Source organism: Cetorhinus maximus, chromosome 7 (assembly GCF_964194155.1).
Source record: "Cetorhinus maximus chromosome 7, sCetMax3.hap1.1, whole genome shotgun sequence".
NCBI lineage: Eukaryota > Metazoa > Chordata > Chondrichthyes > Lamniformes > Cetorhinidae > Cetorhinus > Cetorhinus maximus.
Genome location: NC_135885.1, coordinates 36,871,454 through 36,898,674, shown reverse-complemented (window position 1 = coordinate 36,898,674; position 27,221 = coordinate 36,871,454). Strand labels below are relative to the sequence as shown.

Sequence of the window (27,221 nt, the reverse complement as noted above, 5' to 3'; positions counted from 1 at the left end):
ACATGAATTAACAACAAATTAACAAACCACAATTTTGAAAACAACGTTTGATTAACTTAAAAAACAAATTCAAAATTCACCTCCACAACCACTGTGAACAGGATTAAATAACTACAAAAGGAATTTTGTTTCAGAAAAAGCATTTTGTTGTTATTGGTAGAAACGATCAAATGCTAAATGCATTTTTTCTTCTTTATCAATTGGTCTAAAAATATTGAGATCTCCTGCAGGTTTAATACCTCACAGTAATTTAAACACCAATACCATAAACGGCAAGAATGGAACAAGAATCAAACACCAAACGGCCATTCTGTTTCCAAAGAAGAATATAATGTATTAGAAGGCACAAGTTTTAACATAAATAAAGATCATACAGAACATGTCTTTAATTTAGTCTACTGCATTCGCTGCTCCCAATGCGGTCTCCTCTATATTGGAGAGACCAAACGCAGACTGGGTGACCGCTTTGCGAAACACCTTCGGTCTGTCCACAAGCATGACCCAGACCTCCCTGTCGCTTGCCATTTCAACACACCACTCTGCTCTCATGCCCACATGTCCGTCCTTGGCCTGTTGCAATATTCCAGTGAAGCTTAACGCAAACTGGAGGAACAGCACCTCATCTTCCGACTAGGCCCTTTACAGCCTTCTGGACTCAACATTGAGTTCAACAACTTCAGATCATGAACTCTCTCCTCTATCCCCACCCCCTTTCCGATCCCCTTTTTTCCAATAATTTATCATTTTAAAAATATATTTTTCTTTTCCCATCTATTTTAAAATTTATTTCGATGTATCGTTTTATCTCCACCTTTTAGCCCATTTCCATCCCTTCCCCCCACTCCCACTGGGGCCATCTGTCGCTTGCTTGTCCTGCTTTCTACCTTTAATGTCACCATTAGCACATTCCTTAGATGATATCACCACCGTCAACACCCCTTTGTCCTTTTGTCTATGACATCTTTGGCAATCTCTTCTTTGCCTCCACCTATCACTGGCCCTCTATCCAGCTCTAGCTATACCACCCCCCTCAACCAGCTTATATTTCACCTCATTTCTATATTTCTTTAGTTCAGATGAAGAGTCATACGGACTCGAAACATTAACTGTATTCCTCTCCGCAGATGCTGTCAGACCTGCTGAGTTTTTCCAGCTATTTTTGTTTTTGTTTCAGATTTCCAGCATCCGCAGTATTTTGCTTTTATGTCTTTAATAAGGTTGCTACAATTTAAAGCTTTCCATTTCTGGTTTACCTTACTGTCTACTATGCATAGCAGCATGATTGACATTAATGTGGAACATTGTACGCACAGCAAATCTTAGAAACAGATGTATAATTTTCAATAGGTTAGTGCGAGTATTTCTTCAGTTAGCACTGAAGGTGTATGGCATCTGGAAAATTCTTTTGAAGCTATGTCAGAAATGTTTACGACAAGAGGGCAATTTCAGGTTTAAAAAGAAAATAAAAATCTTACTTTTCCAACTCGATAACATTAAATTTCCACCAGGTTTCTGGCTCCCGAAAACTCACTCTGTAACGTCGTTCCACAGCCTGTGCAGAAAAACAGTTATTAGCATCACGATTAAGCATTTCATAGATGAATAACTGTTTGTGCATAGCAATTCGTTTTTTTTATATATATACTGAATGTTTTGAATAACAACTGCATTGAAGCTAGAACTGAAAGATGCTGGAGAACTTTATTTATGATTTAAGCTTAATCATATAAACATTTTTATTTATCATAGGAAAGGCTGCTTTAGTTAAATAAATGCAACTGATTTGAACAAACAAATTCAAATTGATGCAAGCTGGTGAAGATAGTTTACATTGCTTCCAGCTGTGAATCAGTTACAAGGTACATGTAGTGCAAATCAACCTTAATATGCAAACAGTTAAGAATTTCAAGCTATTTAGAAGAAAGTCGCTTCTTCCCCAAAAGTGCCCATTTGTTTTCCACTAATCAGTAAGAGACTATAGCCACTTATTTCTAGCACATTTCCAAAGTACACATACAACTTACCATTTGCGCATATGGTTTCATTTCCCAAGCCTGGATATTTGTATTATCTATAATTATAGGTGATCTGCCTTCATTCATAGACTGTTTAGCTGTTAAAAAAGGATAAGATTACATTCAGCTTTGCACCCCAAAGTACACTTCATTTACAACTCTTTCACTGAGTTTCTATTTTTGTAAAACACAATCTATAATTCATTAAAACTCTTCCATTTCTCCCCAGCATTACTACTTTCTCACACTCATGATATTTATCAGCGTTTCCACACGGCCTTTCAATAGATAATGTTTTATCACTTGAACTTGATTCATTCACTTATTTACTAGCTTAATTTGAAGTTCAAGGTATTGTCCATACTTCTGATTTATTAATTTATACATTCAATATTTTCATGATTGGCAAGTTTCACCCTATACCATACCTTTGCCATTCTAAATCATCTGCTTGGGGATTTCCATACTTCCCTGGTAGCTCTGCAATAAACATGAATGATTGCCCCGAATGGAGTGCGCAAAACACACTGCCGACTTCCCCCAATAGCCTCACGCGCCACCTAATTTGGGAATCCTCTGACCACCACGAAAGAAACTTCACTTCCCCAAAGCTAGTCCACATACAGACCTAGCTAGGTGGAACAGGTTGTTAGGTCAGGCCTAGAAGGAGAAAATAAAATACAAATACCTCATCCTCCATGATTAACAATTCAAAATTCAATCCAGGCCACAGCCCAGTAATTCAGATATTTCAAGATGGAATCAAGGCCATCCATTGCAAATATCTGACAATTCCTTAGTCCTTCACCTCCATAGGTGAGGCTGAAAATGACCCAGATGCAAAGAATAGCAACAATCTGGTGCAAAAGTAAAACAGGAAAGGTGGTCAAACCATGGCTTACAAGGGAAATTAGAGATATTATTAGATCCAAGGAAGAAGCATACAAATTGGCCAGAAAAAACAACAGACCTGAGGACTGAGAGCAGTTTAGAATTCAGCAAAGGAGGGTCAAGGGATGATTAAGAAGGGGAAATTAGAGTATGAGAGTAAGCTTGCAGGGAACATAAAAACTGACTGTAAAAGTTTCTGTAAGTATGTGAAGAGAAAAAGATTGGTGAAGGCAAATATATAATGGGGAACAAAGAAATGGCTGACCAACTAATTACATACTTTGGTTCTGTCTTCACAAAGGAGGACACAAATAACATACCAGAAATGTTGGGGAACGCAGGGTTTAGTGAGAGGGAGGAACTGAAAGAAATCAGTATTAGTAGGGAAATGGTGTTGGGGAAATGGATGGGATTGAAGGCCGATAAGTCCCCAGGGCCTGATAATCTACATCCCAGAGTACTTAAGGAAGTGGCTCTAGAAATAGTGGATGCATTGGTGGTCGTCTTCTGAGATTCTATAGACTCTGGAACAGTTCCATAAAATTGGAGGGTAGCTAATGTAACCCCACTATTTAAAAAGGTAGGTAGAGAGAAAACGCGGAATTATAGACCAGTCAGCCTGACGTCGGTAATGGGGAACATTCCAGAGTCCATTATAAAAGATTTAATAGCTGAGCACTTGGAAAACAGGGGCAGAATCGGACAGAGTCAGCATGGATTTAGGAAAGGGAAATCATGCTTGACAAATCTACTGGAGTTTATCGGGGATGTAACTAGTAGAGTTGATGAGGGGGAGCCAGTGAATGTGGTTTATTTGGACTTTCAGGAGGCTTTCGACAAAGTCCCACATAAGAGATTAGCGTGTAAAATTAAAGTGCATGGGATTGGGGGTAGTGTATTGAGATGAATAGAAAACTGGTTGACAGACAGGAAACGAAGAGTAGGAATAAATGGGTCTTTTCCTGAATGGCAGGCAGTGACTAGTGGGGTACCGCAGGGATCGGTGCTGGGACCCCAGCTATTCACAATATATATTAATAATTTAGATGAGGGAACTAAATGTAATATCTCCAAATTTGCAGATGACACAAAGCTGGGTGGGAGGGTGAGCTGTGAGGAGGATGCAGAGATGCTTCAGTGTGATATGGACAAGCTGAGTGAGTGGGCAAATGTATGGCAGATGCAGTATAATGTGGATAAATGTGAGGTTATACACTTTGGTAGCAAAAACAGGAAGGCAGATTATTATCTGAATTTCTATAAATTGAGAGAGGGGAATGTGTAACGAGACCTGGGTGTCCTCGTACACCAGGCGCTGAAGGTAAGCCTGCAGGTGCAGCAGGCAGTAAAGAAGGCAAATAGTATGTTGGCCTTCATAGCCAGAGGATTTGTGTACAGGAGCAGGGATGTTTTGCTGCAATTGTACAGGGCCTTGGTGAGACCACACCTGGAATATTGTGTGCAGTTTTGGTCTCCTTATCTGAGGAAGGATGTTCTTGCCATAGAGGGAGTGCTGCGAAAGTTTACAAGTCTGATTTCTGGGATGGCAGGACTGACATGAGGAGAGATTGAGTCGATTAGGATTATATTCGCTGGAGTTCAGAAGAATGACAGGTGGGGATCTCATAGAAACCTATAAAATTCTAAGAGGATTAGACAGGGTAGACGCAGGAAGGATGTTCCCTATGGTGGGGGAGTCCAGAACCAGGGGTCACAATCTGAGGATACGGGGTAGAGCACTTAGGACTGAGATGAGGAGAAATTTCTTCACCCGGAGAGTGGTGAGCCTGTGGAATTCGCTACCACAGGAAGTAGTTGAGGTTAAAACATTGTATGTTTTCAAGGAGTTAGATATAACTCTTGGGGCGAAAGGGATCAAAGGATATGGGGAGAAAGCGGGAGCAGCCATGATCATAATGAATGGTGGAGCGGGCTTGAAGGGCCAAATGGCCTACTCCTGCTCCTATTTTCTGTTTCTAATTTTTCATCCAGTCAGATAAGACAGTAGTGTTTATTTTAGTGGGCGAGTAATTCAGAGGCATTGATGGATAATCTAGAAACCAGGGTTCAAATCCTACATGGCATTTTGGGAATTTAAATTCAGTTAATTAATTAAATCTGGAATAAAAAAAGTTATCATTAAATTGAGCTCAAAATAATTGTTCACTGGAGAATGAAAATTGCTGTCCTTACCTGCTGGCCATTGCCTTAGTCCTGGCCCACAGAATTGCATGTGACTCTTAAATGCCTCTGAAATGGTCCAGCAAGCTAGTCAGTTGCATGAAAAACAGTTATGGTGGACTGCAGCAATTCAAGAAGATCGTTCACCATCACAATCTTCAAGGGCAATAAACATTGGCCTTGCTAGCAGCACCCACATCCCGTGAATGAACAAATTTTTAAAAACTGTGCCTCACCAAAGCCTTTGTACACCAATCCAGTGCACCATAAGTCCCAGAAACATTTCCCTCAAGTTGATGATATTTCAATTGCTCCCTCTATTAATACCATATCAGTGAACAGGAGAGGCAGGTTAGGGAAGTTGCGTGGACATCAACTTTGTGTAGGTAAGGTCAAGGGAACAGAGGGATGGGTTATATGAACAAAGTGAGCTCACAGAAGGCAAGAGAAGAAATAGCACAAAAAAGTAGAGAAAACTAGGGCTGGGGTTAAAATGCAGGTTTTTAACATTCAGACTTTTGGCAGTGAATAAAAAGTCAATTTCCTCTTGCTGAGGAGTCAGTGGCAAGAGTAATCACTTAATACCATCAAATAAAGTAAGGAGATCAGTGAAGAAAAACTGATTTATACAAAGATTAATGGGAACAAGGAATTGCATCGAATAAAGAAAAAAAACATCTGAAGCAGAAGACCACACAGGGCTCTGAAATGAGTCAGGCAGTACAAGTTTCTCCACATGAGAGTGAGACATTTTGTCCCCAAAAGCATAAAAATTAATACAATTCTCACCAACTGTTGCAAGAATTATGCTGCTTTTCTTTCTTTCACCCTCTCCCACTGTGGTAGAGCAATCAATCCCCTTAACATGAAACACCCATGCAACATGTCCTAAACAGAAAAAACAGCATTTGGTTTTCCCCAGAGCTGGAGAAATTCCTCAGAGAAGTTCACTAGGTATTCATATGTACCAAAACCACTCTGCAAGAGATGAAAGTAGAATACAAGAGGGAGTGGAAATAACAGTGGCAATATCCCACCCGGATTAAGTCAAGCACCAGATGAACTAAATTCATGCATGCAGTTGTTCTTGTTGATACTTCCTCATTGGGACAAGCAATAAATTTTTCCCAATTCAACATGGAAAGACGGTTGTAATTGAGAGGCCTATAACTTCGCTGAAACATCATCTCTTTACAGCTGGGATTGTCATTTTGTAAAAATCTGAGTTTCTCTGATAGCTGTGATAACGCCGAGTGCGGGACAGGAAAACCATTACACCTATTCAGAAAGAATCTACTGCTTTTCCATTACAGCATCAGGCTCATTGATTATATAATTTCAGCACTTTCTATACAATTTTCCCTATCCAGAACTGCAATTCAAATTTTCATAATTATATTTGTGAACAACTTCCTAACAATTTATCTTTCACTAGGTTAAACATCCTGCTTGCAATTTTAAGCAAAGCACTGTTGTAGATCTCAGCAAGGCCTTCTCTGTCAGTTCAAGGTTCAGCAGTTCGAGGTTCAGCAATCTAAAGTTGTTTCAGTCTCTCTGTGTACCTCAGGATCAATCTTGTGGATCCCTCTGCATCATTCTAGGTTGTGCATATCTCTTTCACATCTTGATGACCATAACCAGACAAAGCACTCAAGGTGCAGGCCAAGGAAAGTGTATAATCTTAATATAGCATCCTCCAACTTGTACTTTAATTTGACAATAAAGTTTTGTATTCTATTTATTTTACTTATTTTGTTCAGAGTAAGTGAACATGCTATGATGTCCACAGGCATCTGAACCACTTTTCAACTTCACTAGTAGCTATTTCAATCCATTTTCCGTGCATCCATTGAGCCCTTTATTTGTTCCAAAGTGCAATATCTTGTTCTCAACAGCATTAAGTTCCACCTGCTACAAGGATCGTAACCTTGTCGTGGTTTTTTAAAATTCACAAAACAGGATGTGGGCTTCGCTAGCTGGGCCAGCATTTATTGCCCATCCCTAGTTGCCCTTGAAAGTTGATGGTGAGCTGCCTTTTTGAACCGCTGCAGTCCATGTGGTGCAGGTACACCCATAGTGCTGTAAGGAAGGGAGTTCTAAGATTTTGACCCAGCAACAGTGAAGGAATGGTGATATATTTCCAAGTCAGGATGGTGAGTGACTTGGAGGGGAACTTCAAGGTGGTGGTATTCCTATCTATCTGCTGCCTTTGTTCTTTTAGATAGTAGTGGTCATGGGTTTGGCAAGTGCTGTCTAAGTAGCCCTGGTGAATTTCTGCAGTGCCACTGTGCGCCGGTGGTGGAGGGAGTGAATGTTTGTGGATATGGTGCCAATCAAGTGGGCTGCTTTGTCCTGGATGGTGTCAAGCTTCTTGAGTGCTGTGGGAGCTGCATTCATCCAGGCAAATGGGGAGTATTTCATCACACTCCTGACTTGTGCCTTGTACATGGTGGACATGATCTGGGGAGTCAGGAGATGAGTTACTCATCGCAGGATTCCTAGCCTCTAACCTGCTCTAGTAGCCACAGTATTTATATGGCTAGTGCATTCAGTTTCTGGTCAATGGTAACCCCTAGGATCCTGGGGAATTCAGTGATGGTAATGCCATTGAACGTCAAGAGGCGATGGTTAGATTCTCTCTTGTTGGAGATAGTCACTGCCTGGCACTTGTGTGCCACGAATGATACTTGCTACTTTTCAGCCCAAGTCTGGGTCTTGTCCAGGTCTTGCTGCATTTGGACATAGACTGCTTCAGTATCTGAGGAGTCGTGAATGGTGCTGAACATTGCACAATCATCAGCGAACATCCCTACTTCTGACCTTATGATGGAAGGAAGGTCATTGATGAAGCAGCTGAAGATGATTGGGACTAGGACAATACCCTGGAGGAACTCCTGCAGTGATGTTCGGGAGCTGAGACAACTGACCTCCAACAACTACAACCATCTTCCTTTGTGCTAGGTGTAACTCCAACCAGTGGAGAGCTTTCCCCCTGATTCCCATGGACTCCAGTTTTGCTAGGGCTCCTTGATGCCACACTAGGTCAAATGCTGCCTGGACATCAAGGGCAATCACTCACACCTTACCTCAGGAGTTCAGCTCTTTTGTCCATGTTTGAACCAAGGCTATAATGAGGTCAGGAGTTGAGTGGCTCTGGCAGAATCCAAACTGGGTGTCAGTGAGCAGGTTATTGCCACTTGATAGCACTGATGATGACCCCTTCCATTACTTTACTGATCGAGAGCAGACTGATGGGGCAGTAACTGGCCGGGTTGGGTTTGTCGTGCTTTTTGTGTACGGGGCATGCTTGGGCAATTTTCCACATAGCTAGGTAGATGCCAGTGTTGTAGTTGTACTGGAACAGTTCAGCTAGGGGCGTGGCAAGTTCTGGAGCACAAGTCTTCAGTGCTATTGCTGGAACATTGTCAGGGTCCATAGCCTTTGTGGGTTCCAATGCCTTCAGCTGTTTCTTGATTTTGCGTGGGGTGAATTGAATTGGCTAAAGACTGGCATCTGTGATGCTGGGGACCTCCGGAGGAGGCCGAGATGGATCTTCCACTCAGTACTTCTGGTTGAAAATTGTGTTGCAAATGCTTCAGTCTTATCTTTTGCACTGATGTGCTGGGCTCCCCCATCATCGAGGATGGGGATATTTGTGGAGCCTCCTCCTCCAGTGAGTTGTTTAATTGTCCACCACCATTCACGACTGGATGTGGCAGGACTGCAGAGCTTAGATCTGATCCAATGGTTGAGGGATCGCTTAGCTCTGTCCGTGACTTGCTGTTTGGCATGCAAGTAGTCCTGTGTTATAGCTTCACCAGGCTGACACCTCATTTTTAGGTGTGCCTGGTGCTGCTCCTCCTGCACTCTTCATTGAACCAGGGTTAATACCCTGGCTTAAAAACAAAAAGCTAAAAGCTACTGCGGATGCTGGAAATCCAAAACAAAAACAGAATTACCTGGAAAAACTCAGCAGGTCTGGCAGCATCGGCGGAGAAGAAATCAGTTAACGTTTCGAGCCTTCATGGCCCTTCGGCAGAACTGAAGCATAGTTAGAAGAAGGGAGAAATATAAATTGGTTTAAGGTGGGTTGGGGGGGGGGGGAGAGACATTGAGGGTGTGGTGATTGTGGAGATGAGCAGATAATCAAAAGATGTCACAGACAAAAGGGTCAAAGAGGTGTTGAAGGTGGTGGTATTTGTCTGAGAAAAGTGCTAATTAAGAATGGAAGACAGGATATTCAAAGTACAGCTCTAGTGGGGGTGGGGTGGAAAGACTAAAGGTTTTAGTTTTAGATTTAAAAATAATGGAAATAGGTGGGGAAAGAAGAATCTATATAAATTATTGAAAAAAAAAAGCTGGGGGGGGCGGAAAGAAACGGGGTGGGGATGGGGGGAGGGGGAGTTTAAGATCTAAAGTTGTTGAATTCAATATTCAGCCCGGAGGGCTGTAAAGTGCCTAGTGGGAAGATGAGGTGCTGTTCCTCCAGTTTGCGTTGGGCTTCACTGGAACAATGCAGCAAGCCAAGGACAGACATGTGGGCAAGAGAACAGGGTGGAGTGTTAAAATGGCAAGCGACAGGGAGGTTTGGGTCTTTCTTGCGGACAGACCGCAGGTGTTCTGCAAAACGGTCGCCCAGTTTGCGTTTGGTCTCTCCAATGTAGAGGAGACCGCATTGGGAGCAACGAATGCAGTAGACTAAGTTAGGGGAAATGCAAGTGAAATGCTGCATTTCCCCTAACTTAGTCTACTGCATTCGTTGCTCCCAATGCGGTCTCCTCTACATTGGAGAGACCAAACGCAAACTGGGCGACCGTTTTGCGGAACACCTGCGGTCTGTCCGCAAGAAAGACCCAAACCTCCCTGTCGCTTGCCATTTTAACACTCCACCCTGTTCTCTTGCCCACATGTCTGTCCTTGGCTTGCTGCATTGTTCCAGTGAAGCCCAACGCAAACTGGAGGAACAGCACCTCATCTTCCCACTAGGCACTTTACAGCCCTCCGGGCTGAATATTGAATTCAACAACTTTAGATCTTAAACTCCCCCTCCCCCCATCCCCACCCCGTTTCTTTCCCACCCCCCCAGCTTTTTTTTTCAATAATTTATATAGATTCTTCTTTCCCCACCTATTTCCATTATTTTTAAATCTAAAACTAAAACCTTTAGTCTTTCCACCCCACCCCCACTAGAGCTGTACTTTGAATATCCTGTCTTCCATTCTTAATTAGCACTTTTCTCAGACAAATACCACCACCTTCAACACCTCTTTGACCCTTTTGTCTGTGACATCTTTTGATTATCTGCTCATCTCCACAATCACCACACCCTCAATGTCTCTCTCTCCTCCCCCCCGCCCCACCCACCTTAAACCAATTTATATTTCTCCCTTCTTCTAACTATGCTTCAGTTCTGCCGAAGGGCCATGAAGGCTCGAAACGTTAACTGATTTCTTCTCCGCCGATGCTGCCAGACCTGCTGAGTTTTTCCAGGTAATTCTGTTTTTGTTTTTGATACCCTGGCTTGGTGGTAATGGTAGAGTGGGGGATATGGCCCACTGATATGGCCAAGCCACGAGGTTACAGATTGTGTTCGAATACAATTCTGCTGCTGCTGATGGCCCAAAGCACCTCATGGATGCCTAGCCCCAAGTTGCTAGATCTGTTTGAAATCTATCCCATTTAGCATGGTGGTAGTGCCACACAATACGATGGAGGGTATCCTCAATGTGAAGGCGGGATTTCGTCTCCACAACAACTGTACAGTAGTCACTCCTACCGATATGATAATGGACAGATGCATCTGCTGCAGGCAGGTTGGTGAGGAGGAGGTCAAGTATGTTTTTCCCTCTTGTTGGTTCCCTCACCAGTCTAGCAGCTAGACCCAGTCTAGCAGCTATGTCATTTAGGGCTCGGCTAGCTTGGTCAGTAGTGGTGCTCCCAAGCTACCCAGAGTACATTTTGGGCCCTTGCCGCCACAACATGGAGGAGCAATTGATTCATCAGCTGGGGGAGGGCGGTCCGTAGTAATCAGCAAGAGGTTTCCTTGCCCATGTTTGACTTGATGCCATGAGACTTCATAGGGTCCCGAGTCGATGCTGAGGACTCCCAGGACATCTCCTTCCAGACTGTATACCACTCTGCCGCCACCCCTGCTGGCTCTGTCCTGCCGGTGGAACAGGGATACTCAGGGATGGTGGCGGTGGTGTCTAGGGCATTATCTGTAAGACATGATTCCATGAGGACGACGATGTCAGGCTGTTGCTTGACTAGTCTGTGAGACAGCTCTCTCAATTTGGCACTAGCCCCCAGATGTCAGTAAGGAGGACTTTCATGATCTACAGGGCTGAGTTTGCCGCTTTCGTTTCTGGTGCCTAGGGCGATGCAGGGTGGTCAGTCCGGTTCCATTCCTTTTTTGAGACTTTCTAGCTGTGTGATACAACCGAGTGGCTTGCTAGGTCATTTCAGAGGGCATTTTAAGAGTCAACCACATTGCTGTGGGTCTGGAATCACATGAAGGCCAGGCGAGGATAGCAGATTTCCTACCCTAACGGACATTAGTGAACCAATTGGGTTTTTACAACAATCGACAATGGTCATCATTAGATTTTTAATTCCAGATTTTTATTGGATTCAAATTTCACCATCTGCCGTGGGAACCTGAGTCCCCAGAACATTAACCTGGGTCTCTGGATTACTGGTCCAGCGATAATACCACTACACCACCGCCTCCCCACAAGGCAGCTCCACGAAGCTATGTCAGGCTGAGCCCAACCAGGTTATGCGGGTGGCCCAGCCACCAGGCGCTTGCCAGCGAACACCACCCCCGGGCCTGGCTCCAGGGGTGGATTCCGGTATCCCTGTTCTGGGCAAGGTTCGCTGTTATTTCTAGAACCATCATGGGGGGTCTCTGGTGGATCACTCTTTGTCTGGAACCTCACCTTGGACCTGTTCGCCTTGTGAACCTTGGAGCTATGTTGTCTGGAGGCGAGAACTCCTGGTAGAGTCTCCCTCTGCAAACAGGTCCAAGGTGAGGTTCTAGACAAAGAGCAATCCACCAAAGACCCCCACGATGGTTCTAGTTGAGGTGGTTCAGGCATCTGAAAAGGATGCCCTCTGGTAGGGTCCCGCTTGAGCTGCACCAGGTACGGCCCACTGGGCAGAGACCGCAAGGCCGACCCAGGACACGCTGGAGGGATTACATCTCTTGGCTCGCCTGGGAATTCCGGGGAATCCCCCAGGGGATCTGGAATTTAAGGCTGAGGAAAGGGAAGTCTGGTCGGCCTTACTCAGCTTACTGCCACCGCGACCCTCACCAAGGGAAGCGGTGTGGAAATGGATGGATGGATGAATGCTACCATTCTGCCCATTTGGAATTTATTTATATCATCTATTCGGTTACCTTGTGAAACCATACAGGGGCCTAGGTTGAGCCAAGCAGTAGGATTCATTCTACGACAGCGAGACCTTCCTCCCACAAAACATGAAGCCTTACTTGCACAGGCAGTTACAGGGAATTCATAGCCTTCCTTATCTGCTTCCAAATGCCCCCACCTCATGCCTAAGCTCTTGTCTCCTTCTGTTCATTGCTTGTCAGGTATTGAGTCTGAGACAAGAAGAATTCAACTCAAAATAAACATGCCACAAAACATGTTCCTGACATACCAAAAAACTTTATGCCTCAGATAACCATTTCATTGAACTTGTCAGCTGCTGACTCAAATGGAATCCAAAAGTACTGAGCCTCATCCTGTTCCACAAGGTGAGCTTCAAATACAACATTCATTGTCAGCCAGACTGCTACTTCCACCTCTAAGAGTGTCCATTAATCCTTCTACCCAAATCAAAGTTAATGATCTAATTAACACCTTCTGAGTTAAGGCAAGACTTCTATAATAATCTCATTGATCTCCTACCACCGATCATCCATAAAACAATCACCTTTCACTCTGCAGTCTGTTTTCTATTGTGCAAGTCTCAAACAGTCTACACTCCTGCCCTTGTCACCTTCCACAGGCCACCTGTCCCCTGGCTTCAAAATCCTCATCCTGGAATCTTTCCATGGCCTCCATTTTATACCTCAAATCATCTCAGCTCTTCTACCCTACACTATCGCATTTCTCTCTGGATTAATGTGCATTAACCCCACCTTCCTCCACTCCATCAATGGTGCTGAACCTTTAGACATCACGTCGTTCACACTAGATTTCGCCTCAGAAATCCCTGAATTGCTACACCTGTAATCTATCTCAATTTTTTTTTTTTTAAATAACCCTTCTTTCTTATATTTTGTGCTTGATATCCTCTATGACAATGGCAAGATGATGCACAATATTTCACGACAAGCAAGACACTATTTAAAAAAGTGCACGCATTTATTCTTTCATGGAATCTGGGTGTCGCTAGCTAGGCCAGCATTTAATGCCCACCCCTAACTGCCCTCAAGAAGGTGGTAGGTAGTATGCCATCGTCTTGAACCATCGCAGTCCATGTGGTGTGGGTACAACCACAGTACTATTAGGAAGGTGCTTCAGGGATTTTGACCCAGTCACAGTGAAGGAACGGAAATATAGTTCCAAGCAACTGTGTGCGGCTTGGAGGGGAACTTGCAGGTGGTGGTGTTCTCATGCATCAGCTACACTTGTCCTTCTAGGGGGAGAAGTCACTATTTTGGGAGGTGCTGTCGAAGGAACCTTGGTGAGTTGCTGCAGTGCATCTTGTAGGTGGTACACATTGCTGCCACTGTGTGTTGGTGGTCCAGGGAGTAAATATTTAAAGGTGGTGGGTGGGCTGTCAATCAAGCAGGCAGCTTTGTCCTGGATGGTTTCAAGCTTCTGCAGTATTGTTGAAGCTGCACAGATTCTGAAAGTGGAGAATATTCCATCACACTCCTGATGTGCTTTGTAGATGGTGGACAGGCTTTGGGGAATCAGGAGGCAAGTTACTTAATTCCCAGCCCCTGACCTTCTCTTGTAACCACAGTATTTATATGGCTGGTCCAATTCAGTTTCTGGTCAATGTTAACTACCAGGATATTGATCGTACCAACATACTGTTTTCATCAACCTGAAACATCGGCTCTGTTGAAAATTTCCCGCATTTTCTGTTTTTATTTCAGATTTCTATTACCTGCAGTGTCTTAACTTATGTATATATTCTGCTTGGATCCACCCCACCCTAATAAAACTTAAACAAGATGCAGAACTCTGCTATCAAGCAGCACTTGCTTAGTAATAGCCTGCTCACTAACACCCAGTTTGGGTTCCGTGAGGGCCACTCAGCTGCTGACCTCGTCTCAGCCTTAGTTCAAACAGGGACAAAAGAACTGAACTCAAGAGGGGAGGTGAGAACGACTGCCCTTGACATCAAGGCCACATTTAACCGAGTGCAGCATCAAGGAGTTCCAACAAAACTGGAGTCGATGGAAATCAGGGGTAAAACATCTCTTCTGGTTGGACTCATACCTAGCACATGGGAAGATGGTTGTGGTTGTTGGAGGTCAGTCATCTCAGCTCCAGGACATGACTGCAGGAGTTCCTCAGGGTAGTGTCCTTGGCCCAACCATCATCAGCTGCTTCATCAATGACCTTCCTTCCATCATAAGGTCAGAAGTGGGGATGTTTGCTGATGATTGCACAATGTTCAGCACCATTTGAGACTCCTCAGATATTGAAGCAGTCCATCACCATCGCCCCTTGACATTCAATCGCATTACCATCACTGAATCCCCCACTATCAACATCCTGGGTGTTACCATTAACCAGAAACTGAACTGGACTAGCCATATAAATACTGTGGCTTCAAGAGCAGGTCAGAAGCGAGGAATCATGCGACGAGTAACTCACCTCCTGACTCCCCAAAGCCTGTCCACCATCAACATGGCACAAGTCAGGGGTGCGATGGAAAATTCTCCACTTGCCTGGATGAGTGCAGCTCCCACAACACTCAAGAAGCTTGACACCATTCAGGACAAGGCAGCCCACTTGATTGGCACCACATTCACAAACATTCACTCCTTCCACCACCAACGCACAGTAGCAGTAGTGTGTACCATCTACAAGGTACACTGCAGGAATTCACCAAGGCTCCTTAGACAGCACCTTCCAAACCTACGACCACTACCATCTAGAAGGACAAGGGCAGTAGATAGATGGGAACACCACCACCTGGAAGTTCCCCTCCAAGTCATGCACCATCCTGACTTGGAAGTATATTGCCGTTCCTTAACTGTCGCTGGGTCAAGATCCTAGAACTCCCTTCCTAACAGCACTATGGGTGTACCTACACCACATGGACTGCAGTGGTTCAAGAAGGCAGCTCACCACCACCACCTTCTCAAGGGCAACTAGGGATGGGCAATAAATGCTGGCCCAGCCAACAAAGCACACATCCTGTGAATGAATTTTTAAAAAAGTCCATTGACTATTCAAAGGCTCAAACACCCTCTCTATGTGGTTCCTTTCTCTTCTCAGAGATCCCTAAACAAATTTTACAGGCTGCATATCAAAGTTTAAACATAAGGCACTATTAAGCTTGGAGTGTTTCCCTCATGGGGAAATCTAGAACTGGGGTTATGGGGGTCTCCCATTTTAGACTGAGGTGAGGAGGAATTTCTTCTCTCAGAGCATCATTAGTCTTTGGGATTCTACTGCCCAATGAACAATGGAGGCTGGATCATTGAATATATTGAAGGTTGAGCTAGACAGGTTTTTGATCTACAAGGGAATCAAGGGTTATGGGGGAATGACAGGAAAATGGAGTTAAGGCCAGAATCAGATTAGCTATGATCTTACTGAATGGCAGAGCAGGCCTGAGGGGCTGAGTGGCCTACTCCTATTTCTTATGATCATAACACCAAAAGTAGTGAAACCTACATTGCACACAGTATTGTGTCAAAACTCATCAGGCAATTAATTATTCAATTGTTAAGCATAGGTTAAAGAAATTAAGATTACTGTGATTTATACTGGAGAGCTTGAGGGATTACATAGTGAATGGGGTCACATTAGCTAGGCGAGAGCCTGAGCGCTAATGGAAGATATATTAAACTCACTGATTAGGTACAGTACAGAGACAAACAAACCAAAGAGGATAAATCTCAGACCAACCACTTTGCTGGACTGTCGAGTAATCAAGTCAAACCACAATTTAATCAGTCAAGTGTTTAGTTCTGGTCAACATGGGACAAAGTAAATATGCAAGTGGTACAGAAGTGTAAGAGGTAATTTTCTCCTCTTGGTGGTGACCCAGGAGGAAAGGTCAGAAAAACTCAATGTCTTCAGTCTTAGAAAACCATGAGTGAGCGAGAATTTTACACAAGGAGAGAAGATAATAAATGAAACAAGTTAAACAATATAGCGCAACCCCCTTGCCATACAGTAAAATTGATAAGTCAGATTTAGAATATGTCAGAAAAGAATTCTTCAAGTAATCAGCTGGCTATCAAACTGCTGAATCAGGCGTCCTTTTGTCTCAGTGGCAGACTCACCGCTCTAATGACAAACAACTATAATTTTGTCACTGGTGAGCAACTGACTACCGTGCTATAAACTGCACAATCCAGCCTCCTCAAATCTGAACTGAAGTGGCTCGAATATAAAAGCAGCTTAAAAGGAGCTCCACAGAAGGTGCATACTTAACTCACAAAGCAATACATTTTAAAGCTTTATGATACATGAAGGTTGAGTCAAGAATACAATTTTTTTTTAAATTAAAAGGCAACACTCTTGGAACCTAAAAATCTATCATAGAAAAAAATGCATTTATTCAATGAACATTGAACTTTTCTATTACTGTATACCTCAATGGTTTAAAGGTTACTTCTGAAACCACTGATAAATGATGGGAACTTTAAATTCTTACATATTTTGTTTTATGGCTGTGTGTTTTCACCTTACAAGTTTAAAAGACACAGCCTACAGCTATTTATGACACATTCATATTCGCAGGCTACTTTTTTCCCCATTCACATAGCTGTTCTACAAAGCATGAAGTTTGTCCTTTGTTATCCAGGAAATTGATCCAGCTTCTACACACATTTATGAGGTTTTCGGATCAGAAGCAACAAAACAAAAAAACAAAATTCAGGTAGATTGAGGTATCCAGAGTGATATCAAACAAAACACAATTCATACCTCTGTTCTGATTCCACTCATGAGCTTCTCCAAGGAAATTGGGGTCAAACCAGTAAACTCCATTCTGACAGAAATAATCATCTGTGCTTAACACCACACCATTAGGATTTTGAGCTAATAGCAACCTGCAAATCGAAATACTCAAGAATGATTACATTGCCAATTGAATTACTTTTGGAAAGATAAAATCATATAGCACATTAAATCAGTAATCCTAGCCCATCAGAAAGATTTTTTTTTAAAAAGAAAAGGTTCATTTATTGCAACATAGCAATGATATGAGAGACCCATTACAAATGTATTTATATCATGTCAAACATAATAGTAAAAATTATGGGCTAATATAGTCTAGAGCAATGGATGCAATTATCAGCATTATCTAAGGATACAGATTTGCTTCCTGAATCTTAAAAGTTATCCATAGCAAGAGTTTTTTTTTTCTCTTTAAGCACTTTAAAAAACTAAATCTAGCTAAGTATTTGTTACAAAATATGAATGCCATCTATTTCATTTGTTGTCTTGCTCAGTGCCAAGATTACCAGTAATCACAATTACATTTTCAATTACTTACAGGTTTCCACGGATGGTAATACAAAATACCTAACATAACAGCAACCAACAGAGAATCTGGATTTGTTTATGGCGATATTTGACAGTTGTAATGCCAGCACCAAGCTCCATTTCGATTGAAACAACAGTTGGTCCACTGTTATGACACAGCAGTTGGTAAAGACTGAGTTGTTTAAGTCCCACAGGGAAACTTGAAACAACTGTCATAACCTATATTTTCAATTGGAATGTTTGAGATGCAGCTCTGAATTCAGGAATAAGACCATTGAGCCTGAAGAGGTTTTTATATAAAATTAAACATTTACTAATTTAACAAATTAAACACATACATGTCTACAGATTACTACCATAATAACTCTGAAACAAATCCTCAAATTAATCACTCCCAGGTAAAATTCCACCAAGGCAACAGTAACCCATAGGCTTTAAACAGGCATCAGGCAGAGCACATTTGACCATACGAATTCAAAATGAGGCTCCTTGCAATTTGGTTCCGTTGCAGACACAGTTGTTGGCTTACAGGCTGGTTAGATCTTAAATACCTCTACATTACACACAATCTCCTTTCCCATTTTATACCTAGCTTCCCCTTTGAATGTAAATTTTCCATGGTATCCTAGGCTTTTACTGTCACATCTTCTAGCAACAACATTTTCATCCCAATAATTTTATTTGTAATATAAACACATTGCTTGGCATCTCTCAGCTAGGTGCAAGATTTTACTCCCACTCTTGAATGCTTTATTCAACAAATGCAAATGTACACTTAACCTTTTTAACTTCCTTACTGTTTACCTAATTAACATCTCAAACTACTATACTTCAAAGTAAAAAGCAAAAAACTGTGGATGCTGGAAATCCAAAACAAAAACAAAAATACCTGGAAAAACTCAGCAGGTCGGGCAGCATCTGCGGAGAGGAACACAGTTAACGTTTCGAGTCCGTATGACTCTTCAACCGAATGTGCTGAGTTTTTCCAGGTATTTTTGTTTTTGTTTTATACTTCAAAGCACCCTGAATAGCTGGCTTTAATCCAATTAAGACACACAGTCAAACCCTAAGACACACACAGTCAAACCCATAGACACAGACTCTACTACAATTCCATTTTAAAAATAATTTCCAAAAACATTATAGACATTAATATCTCTTGATGACATCCACCTATAGATTAGTACAGGGAGACTTTAGCATATTCCTTCCAAGACTAATTACCTTAAAAATGAGAAACAACGTTCTCATAATCCAGGACATGGAGACAACCCGAGCAAGGAGACAATTCTGAATTACTACAAATAGCATTAGCAAAATCAATTTTGCTCAGAAAACACACAAGCACCTGTTCCCCTCTTTTGCTCAGAAAACTGAAGTCCCACTGCTTTGAGGGCAGGCATTTTATACCACGTCATGTATAATGTATTATCTTACTGCTAAGGTGAAGCAACTGCCCTATACAAGAACAGAGGTACCAGCTACTTAGATATTTGGTCAGGGAACTTTGCAAATTGGAAGGTTCTACTCAATTCCAAACCAGAGGGTGGAAGTGCAGGTCAGAAGCATGTAACATTGTTGTATGTATATAACTGCAGCATGAGGGGCGTACCACACATTTTTCAGGATATGGCATTTAATTTGAAGGGTATAAAAAAGTGTGAACGCCATTTGCAAATACATACACCAAGTTACACTTTGCTCCAACTAGCAAAATCGTAATCAAAGCCCAATTACTTCTATAACTTTCAAGATCGATTCATGGAAAAAGGTAGAAGTTAGGAGAACTAAAGGCACTTTCTTTCCAGCTGAGTCTGTCTAGCTAGTGATTTCTGCCTCAAGTTATTTCTCTAGGCTAAAAAGGTAACAGTTCATGAACAATTCACATAAGAATCATTCTGCAGTTTGTGTTTAATCAATTTAGAAAATCCAAATCCTCATACACCACAAGGAGTTAAAACATTGCAGTTATGTCAGCCTACCATATGCCAACATCCAACTGATGCAAGATGGGAAATTCTGAACTTCCAGTCTATGCCATCTCCTTGAAGCCAATAATAGCTTGATAGATGTTGGTCAAGTGTTAACGTCAACGCAAGATTTTGAACAAAGCTGAAATCTTTGCATAAAAACATTAATGAAGTTATTCACACAAAAAACTTCACTGAAAAAATTCAAATTCTTGTGGGAAAAAGACATAAACAATCTTACTGGATTAGGGACCTTACATTGACAGATACTTGCCATCCCCTGATGGCAGAAGTTTAAAACTGATCTAATTTATTTTATCTTCTTTCTTCATTGGTGTATTCCCCTGGCAGGTTATTCAGAATTTGATATCCTCCCCCACCGACCCCCAAGTCCTCAATGATAGCATTTTAGCCACCTCCCTTACTTTGTCCTAAATTCTCAATAGCTCCAAGTGAAATAGCAGATTAGGAAAATAATACTAATGTCACATGACTAGAATTGCATATACAAACAATTAAGAGAGATTGGCAAATGTTAACAGCTCAGACACATCTTATAGATAGTAGCAAAATAGATGGGATTATGTTGACAAAAAATACCTGCCCGTGGCACAGGTTCACTCTTTTTAATACTGCAGCCAAGGTAACAGATAAGGTATGGAGAATTTTTCTACAGTCTTGAGATTGGTGCCATCAACGGTTACGTCCAGTGCATCATAACATGTCTGCTGCTGGCTGAAACATAACCTGGGTCTTGAAGACAGTGATTTAAACACCCGAGTGTTTGTCAACACTCAAGAATTTGATTCCCTTAGTCTGGATGTCTTGCTTATTGTGGCCAGCTCAGGCACAATCATCAGCAAACAGAAGCTCCCTGATTACTGCCCGACTTTGGTGGAGACATGCAGTCTAGAAAGATTAAAGAGCTTCCCTGAACGAAACCTAATGATGATGCCTGCGGGCATGTCTCTGGTGACTTCCTTAAGCATTGCAGCAAAGAGACTGAAGAGTTGGGGAGCCACGGCACATCCTTCCTTTAATACTGCTGGTTATCGCAAGGGCATTGGACATCTCACCACAGGCACAAACACATCCAAATATGCCATCTTGCAGTAGGCGCAGGATTGTTTGAGCATCCTGGCTGAGCAAGCAGCATAGACCAGGTTGACTCTCACTGTCAAAAGCTTCTGTTAGGTCTACGAACAACATATATAGAGTCTGAAGTTGCTCTCCGCTTGTTTTTTTTCTGTAGTTTTGCAATAAACATTTTGCTACGGTTATCCCGCTGATTTGCCTTAAAACCACACAGGTTCTGGGAGGATATCATCTACAAGGCAGACTAGTAGCCGGCTTAACAGGACCCTTGCGAGGATCTTTCCTGCAATCGAGACGCAAAATATTCCTCGATAGTTGCTGTATATATTGTTGGGTCTTTTCTGCTTCCAGATGCACACTATGTTGACATGCTTGAGCTCCTGTGGAACTCTTTCCTGATCCCAGATGCTCACGAAGATGACTGTAAGTTTGTTAACAAGCTCAGTACAATTACACTTCCAAATCTCTGCTAGAATGCCATTTGGGCCAGGGGCTTTGCCTCGTTTGGTCATATCACCTCTTCAGCGGAAGGAGGAAGAGGCAGGCTCTCTCAAGCAACTGCTCAATTTGATGCATAGAATCTGTTGAGATATGAGGCGCACGGCAATGTGCTCATGCCAACTTTCTATTATAGCTGCCTTATCAGTTAATTTCCCAGCTGTTAGAATAGCAGCAAATGTTGTGAAATATACAGTGTTCAGCACATTGCAAAAAAACAGATCATGCCTCTCAGCTAGACATTGCAGCTGTAATGTCAATTTGTATTGCTTGTATTTCAATTGTTCTGCATTTCTCTCAAGATCATTAATGATTGGAGCAGGAGTAGATCATTCGCCCCATTGAGCCTGCTCCATCATTCAATAAGGTCATGGCTGATCCAATTGTGGCCTTAACTCCACTTTCCTGTCTGTCCTCCATAACCTTTGACTCCCTTGTCAAACAAAGATCTGTCTAAGATAAAAGCAAAATACTGCGGATGCTAGAAATCTAGAACAAAAACAAAAATAGCTGGAAAAACTCAGCAGGTGTGGCAGCATCTGCGGAGAGGGATACAGTTGACGTTTTGAGTCCGTATGACCCTTCATCAGAACTAAGACATGTAGAAATGAGATGAAATATAAGCTAGTAGAAGGGGGTGGGACAGGAGAGCTCGATAAGGGGCCAGTGACAGGTGAAGGCCAAGAAGAGACTGCCAAAGATGTCATAGACAAAAGGACAAAGGGGTGTTGACGGTGGTGATATTATCTAAAAGATGTGCTAATGGGGACAGGGTGGTGTGTTGAAATGGCAAGCGACAGGGAGGTCTGGGTCATGCTTGCGGACAGAACAAAGGTGTTCCGCCTACTCCAGCATGATGCCACTACCAAACACATCTTCCCTTCACTCCCCCTGGCGGCTTTCCACAGGGATCGTTCCCTCCGGGACACCCTGGTCCACTCCTCCATCACCCCCTACACCTCAACCCCTCCCATGGCACCTTCCCATGCAACCGCAGAAGGTGCAACACCTGCCCCTTTACTTCCCCCCTCCTCACTGTCCAAGGGCCCAAACACTCCTTTCAAGTGAAGCAGCACTTCACTTGCACTTCCCTCAATTTAGTCTACTGCATTCGCTGCTCTCAATGCGGTCTCCTCTACATTGGAGAGACCGCTTTGCGGAACACCTTCGGTCTGTCTGCAAGCATGACCCAGACCTCCCTGTCGCTTGCCATTTCAACACACCACCCTGCTCTCATGCCCACATGTCCGTCCTTGTCCTGCTGCAATGTTCCAGTGAAGCTCAACGCAAACTGGAGGAACAGCACCTCATCTTCCGACTAGTCACTTTACAGCCTTCGGACTTAATATTGAGTTCAACAATTTCAGATCATGAACTCTCTCCTCCATCCCCACCCTCTTTCCGATCCCACTTTTTCCAATAATTTATAATTTTTTTTTTAAACAACTATTTTTTTCTCTTCCCTCCTATTTTTAATTTATTTCGTCCCTTCCCCCCACCCCACCCGCACTAGGGCCATCTGCCACTAGCTTGTTTCCCTTAATGTCCCCATTAGCACATTCCTTAGATAATATCACCACCGTCAACACCCCTTTGTCCTTTTGTCTATGACATCTTTGGCAGTCTCTTCTTGGCCTCCACCTATCACTGGCCCCCTATTGAGCTCTCCTGTCCCACCCCCTTCTACTAGCTTATATTTCATCTCAGTTCGATATGTCTTAGTTCTGATGAAGAGTCATACGGACTTGAAACATCAACTGTATCCCTCTCCGCAGATGCCGTCAGGCCTGCTGAGTTTTTCCAAAGATCTGTCTAACTCAGCCATTCAATGATCAAGCCTCCACTGTTCTCTGGGGAAGAGAATTCCAAACACTAATGACCTTCTGAGAGAAGAAATTCCTCCTCATCTCCATCTTAAATGGGAGACCTCTTATTTTTAAACTGTGGCCCCTGTTCTAGATTCACCCATGGAAGGAAACACCCTCTCAACATGCACTCTGTCAAGTACCCCTCAGGATCTTATATGTTTCAATATGATTATCTCTCATTTTTCTAAACTCCAATGGATACAGGCCCAACTTATTCAACCTTTCCTCACAAGCCAAACCCCTTCATCCCAGGAATCAGCCTATTGAATCTTCCAATGCAAGTATATCCCACAGGTAAGGGGGCCAAATCTGCACATAATACTCCAGGTGCAGTCTCACTAATGCCCTGTAGCAAAACTTCACTAATTTTATAAAAGCAAAAAACTGCAGATCCTGGAAATCCAGAACAAAAATAAAAATAAAAAGTACCTGGAAAAACTCAGCAGGTCTGGCAGCATCTGCGGAGAGGAACACAGTTAAAGTTTCGAGTCCGTATGACTCTTCAACAGAACTAAGTAAAAATAGAAGAGGTGAAATATAAGCTGGTTTAAGGGGGGGTGGGATAAGTAGAGCTGGATAGAGGGCCAGTGATAGGTGGAGATAGCCAAAAGATGTCATAGACAAAAGGACAAAGAGGCGTTGAAGGTGGTGATATTATCTAAGGAATGTGCTAATTAAGGGTAGAAAGCAGGACAAGCAAGGTACAGATGGCCCTAGTGCGGGTGGGGTGAAGGAATCGAAATAGGCTAAAAGGTAGAGATAAAACAATGGATGGAAATACATTTAAAAATAATGGAAATAGGTGGGAAAAGAAAAATCTATATAAATTATTGGAAAAAAAGGGGGGGGGATATCAGAAAGGGGGTGGGGATGGAGGAGAGAGTTCATGATCTAAAATTGTTGAACTCAATATTCAGTCCGGAAGGCTGTAAAGTGCCTAGTCGGAAGATGAGGTGCTGTTCCTCCAGTTTGCGTTGAGCTTCACTGGAGCAATGCATCAGGCCAAGGACAGACATGTGGGCATGAGAGCAGGGTGGAGTGTTGAAATGGCAAGCGACAGGGAGGTCTGGGTCATGCTTGCGGACAGACCGAAGGTGTTCTGCAAAGCGGTCACCCAGTCTGCGTTTGGTCTCTCCAATGTAGAGGAAACCTCATTGGGAGCAACAAATGCAGTAGACTAAATTGAGGGAAGTGCAAGTGAAATGCTGCTTCACTTGAAAGGAGTGTTTGGGCCCTTGGAGGGTGAGGAGAGGGGAAGTAAATGGGCAGGTGTTGCACCTTCTGCGGTTGCATGGGAATGTGCCGTGGGAGGGGGTTGAGGTGTAGGGGGTGATGGAGGAGTGGACCAGGGTGTCCCAGAGGGAACAATCCCTGTGGAATGCCACCAGGGGGGTGAAGGGAAGATGTGTTTGGTGGTGGCATCATGCTGGAGTTGGCGGAAATGGCGGAGGATGATCCTTTGACTGCGGAGGCTGGTGGGATGATAAGTGAGGACAAGTGGGACCCTATCATGTTTCTGGGAGGGAGAGGAAGGTGTGAGGGCGGATGCGCGGGAGATGGGCTGGACACGGTTGAGGGCCCTGTCAACCACCATGGGTGGAAAACCTCGGTTAAGGAAGAAGGAAGACATGTCAGAGGAACTGTTTTTGAAAGTGGCATCATCAGAACAGATGCGACGGAGGCAAAGGAACTGAGAGAATGGGATGGAGTCCTTACAGGAAGTGGGGTGTGAGGAGCTGTAGTCGAGGTAGCTTTGGGAGTCGGTAGGCTTGTAATGGATATTGGTGGACAGTCTATCACCAGAAATTGAGAGAGAGAGGTCAAGGAAGGGAAGGGAAGTGTCAGAGATGGACCATGTGAATATGATGGTGGGGTGGAAATTGGAAGCAAAATTAATAAATTCTTCAGGTCCAGACGAGAGCATGAAGTGGCACCGAAGCAATCATCGATGTACCGGAGAAAGAGTTGTGGGAAGGAGCTGGAGTAGGACTGGAACAAGGAATGTTCCACATACCCCATAAAGAGACAGGCATAACTGGGGCCCATGCGGGTACCCATAGCCACACCTTTTATTTGGAGGAAGTGAGAGGAGTTTAAGGAGAAATTGTTCAGTGTAAGAACAAGTTCAGCCAGACGGAGGAGAGTATGGTGGAAGGGGATTGTTCGGGCCTCTGTTCGAGGAAGAAGCGGAGAGTCATCAGACCATCCCGGTGGGGGATGGAAGTGTAGAGGGATTGGACGTCCATGGTGAAGAGGAGGCGGTTGGGGCCAGAGAACTGGAAATTGTTGATATGATGTTGGGTGTCAGAGGAATCACGGATGTAGGTGGGAAGGGATGGGGCAAGGGGAGAAAGAATGGAGTCAAGATAGCAAGAAATGAGCTCCGTGGGGCAGGAACAGGCTGCCACGATCAGTCTGCCGGGACAGTCCTGTTTGTGGATTTTGGGTAGGAGGTAGAAGCTTCCTGTAAGGACTCCTTCCCATTCTCTCAGTTCCTTTGCCACCGTTGCATCTGTTCTGATGATACCACTTTCAAAAACAGTTCCTCTGACATGTCTTCCTTCTTTCTCAACCGAGGTTTTCCACCCATAGTGGTTGACAGGGCCCTCAACCGTGTCCGGCCCATCTCCCGCGCATCCGCCCTCACACCTTCCTCTCCCTCCCAGAAACATGATAAGGGTCCCCCTTTGTCCTCACTTATCACCCCACCAGCCTCCGCATTCAAAGGATCATCCTCCGCCATTTCCGCCAACTCCAGCATGATGCCACCACCAAACACATCTTCCCTTCACCCCCGCCGGCGGCATTCCACAGGGATTGTTCCCTCTGGGACACCCTGGTCCACTCCTCCATCATCCCCTACACCTCAACCCCCTCCCATGGCACCTTCCCGTGCAACACCTGCCCCTTTACTTCCCCTTTCCTCACCGTCCAAGGGCCCAAACACTCCTTTCAAATGAAGCAGCATTTCACTTGCACTTCCCTCAATTTAGTCTACTGCATTTGTTGCTCCCAATGAGGTTTCCTCTACATTGGAGAGACCAAACGCAGACTGGGTGACCGCTTTGCAGAACACCTTCGGTCTGTCCGCAAGCATTACCCAGACCTCCCTGTCGCTTGCCATTTCAACACACCACCCTGCTCTCATGCCCACATGTTCGTCCTTGTCCTGCTGCAATGTTCCAGTGAAGCTCAACACAAACTGGAGGAACAGTACCTCATCTTCCGACTAGGCACTTTACAGCCTTCCGGACTGAATATTGAGTTCAACAATTTTTGATCATGAACTCTCTCCTCCATCCCCACCCCCTTTCCGATTCCCCACCCCCTTTTTTCCAATAAGTTATATAGATTTTTCTTTTCCCACCTATTTCCCATTATTTTTAAATGTATTTCCATCCATTGTTTTATCTCTACCTTTTAGCCTATTTCGATTCCTTCACCCCACCCCCACGAGGGCTACCTGTACCTTGCTTGTCCTGCTTTCTACCCTTAATTAGCACATTCCTTAGATAATATCACCACCTTCAACACCTCTGTGTCCTTCTGTCTATGACATCTTTTGTCTATCTCCACCTATCACTGGCCCTCTATCCAGCTCTACTTGTCTCACCCTCCCTTAAACCAGCTTATATTTCACCTCTCTTCTATTTTTACTTAGTTCTGTTGAAGAGTCATACGGACTTGAAACTTTAACTGTGTTCCTCTCCGCAGATGCTGCCAGACCTGCTGAGTTTTTCCAGGTATTTTTATTTTCACTAATTTTATACTCTGTTCTCTTGCAATTAAGGCCAACATTCAATTTGCCTTCTTAATTACTTGCTAAACCTGTCTGCTAACTTTTTGTAATTCATGTACAAGGACACCCAGGTCCCTCTGTACCACAGCATTCTGTAGTCTCTCTCCATTTCAATAATATTTTTCTTTTCTATTCTTCCTACCAAAGTGGACAACCTCACATTTTCCCACATTATATTCCATCCATCAACTTTTTGCCCACTCACTGAACCT

At 43.6% G+C, this 27,221-nt stretch overlaps 1 protein-coding gene across 3 annotated transcripts in view; it reads right to left on the bottom strand.

Annotated features, from left to right (window-relative positions):
* LOC144682717 (NEDD4-binding protein 2-like 2) overlaps nucleotides 1–27,221 on the bottom strand; it is a 47,426-nt gene that overhangs the window by 11,330 nt on the left and 8,875 nt on the right. For all 3 annotated transcript variants that reach the window (XM_078545344.1, XM_078545345.1, XM_078545346.1), the window contains exons 3-5: nucleotides 17,219–17,343; nucleotides 2,025–2,113; nucleotides 1,476–1,552 (exon numbers count right to left, since the gene is read on the bottom strand). In XM_078545344.1, coding sequence (XP_078401470.1) covers nucleotides 1,476–1,552; nucleotides 2,025–2,113; nucleotides 17,219–17,343 — 291 coding nt within the window. The remainder of the gene's footprint in view (nucleotides 1–1,475; nucleotides 1,553–2,024; nucleotides 2,114–17,218; nucleotides 17,344–27,221) is intronic.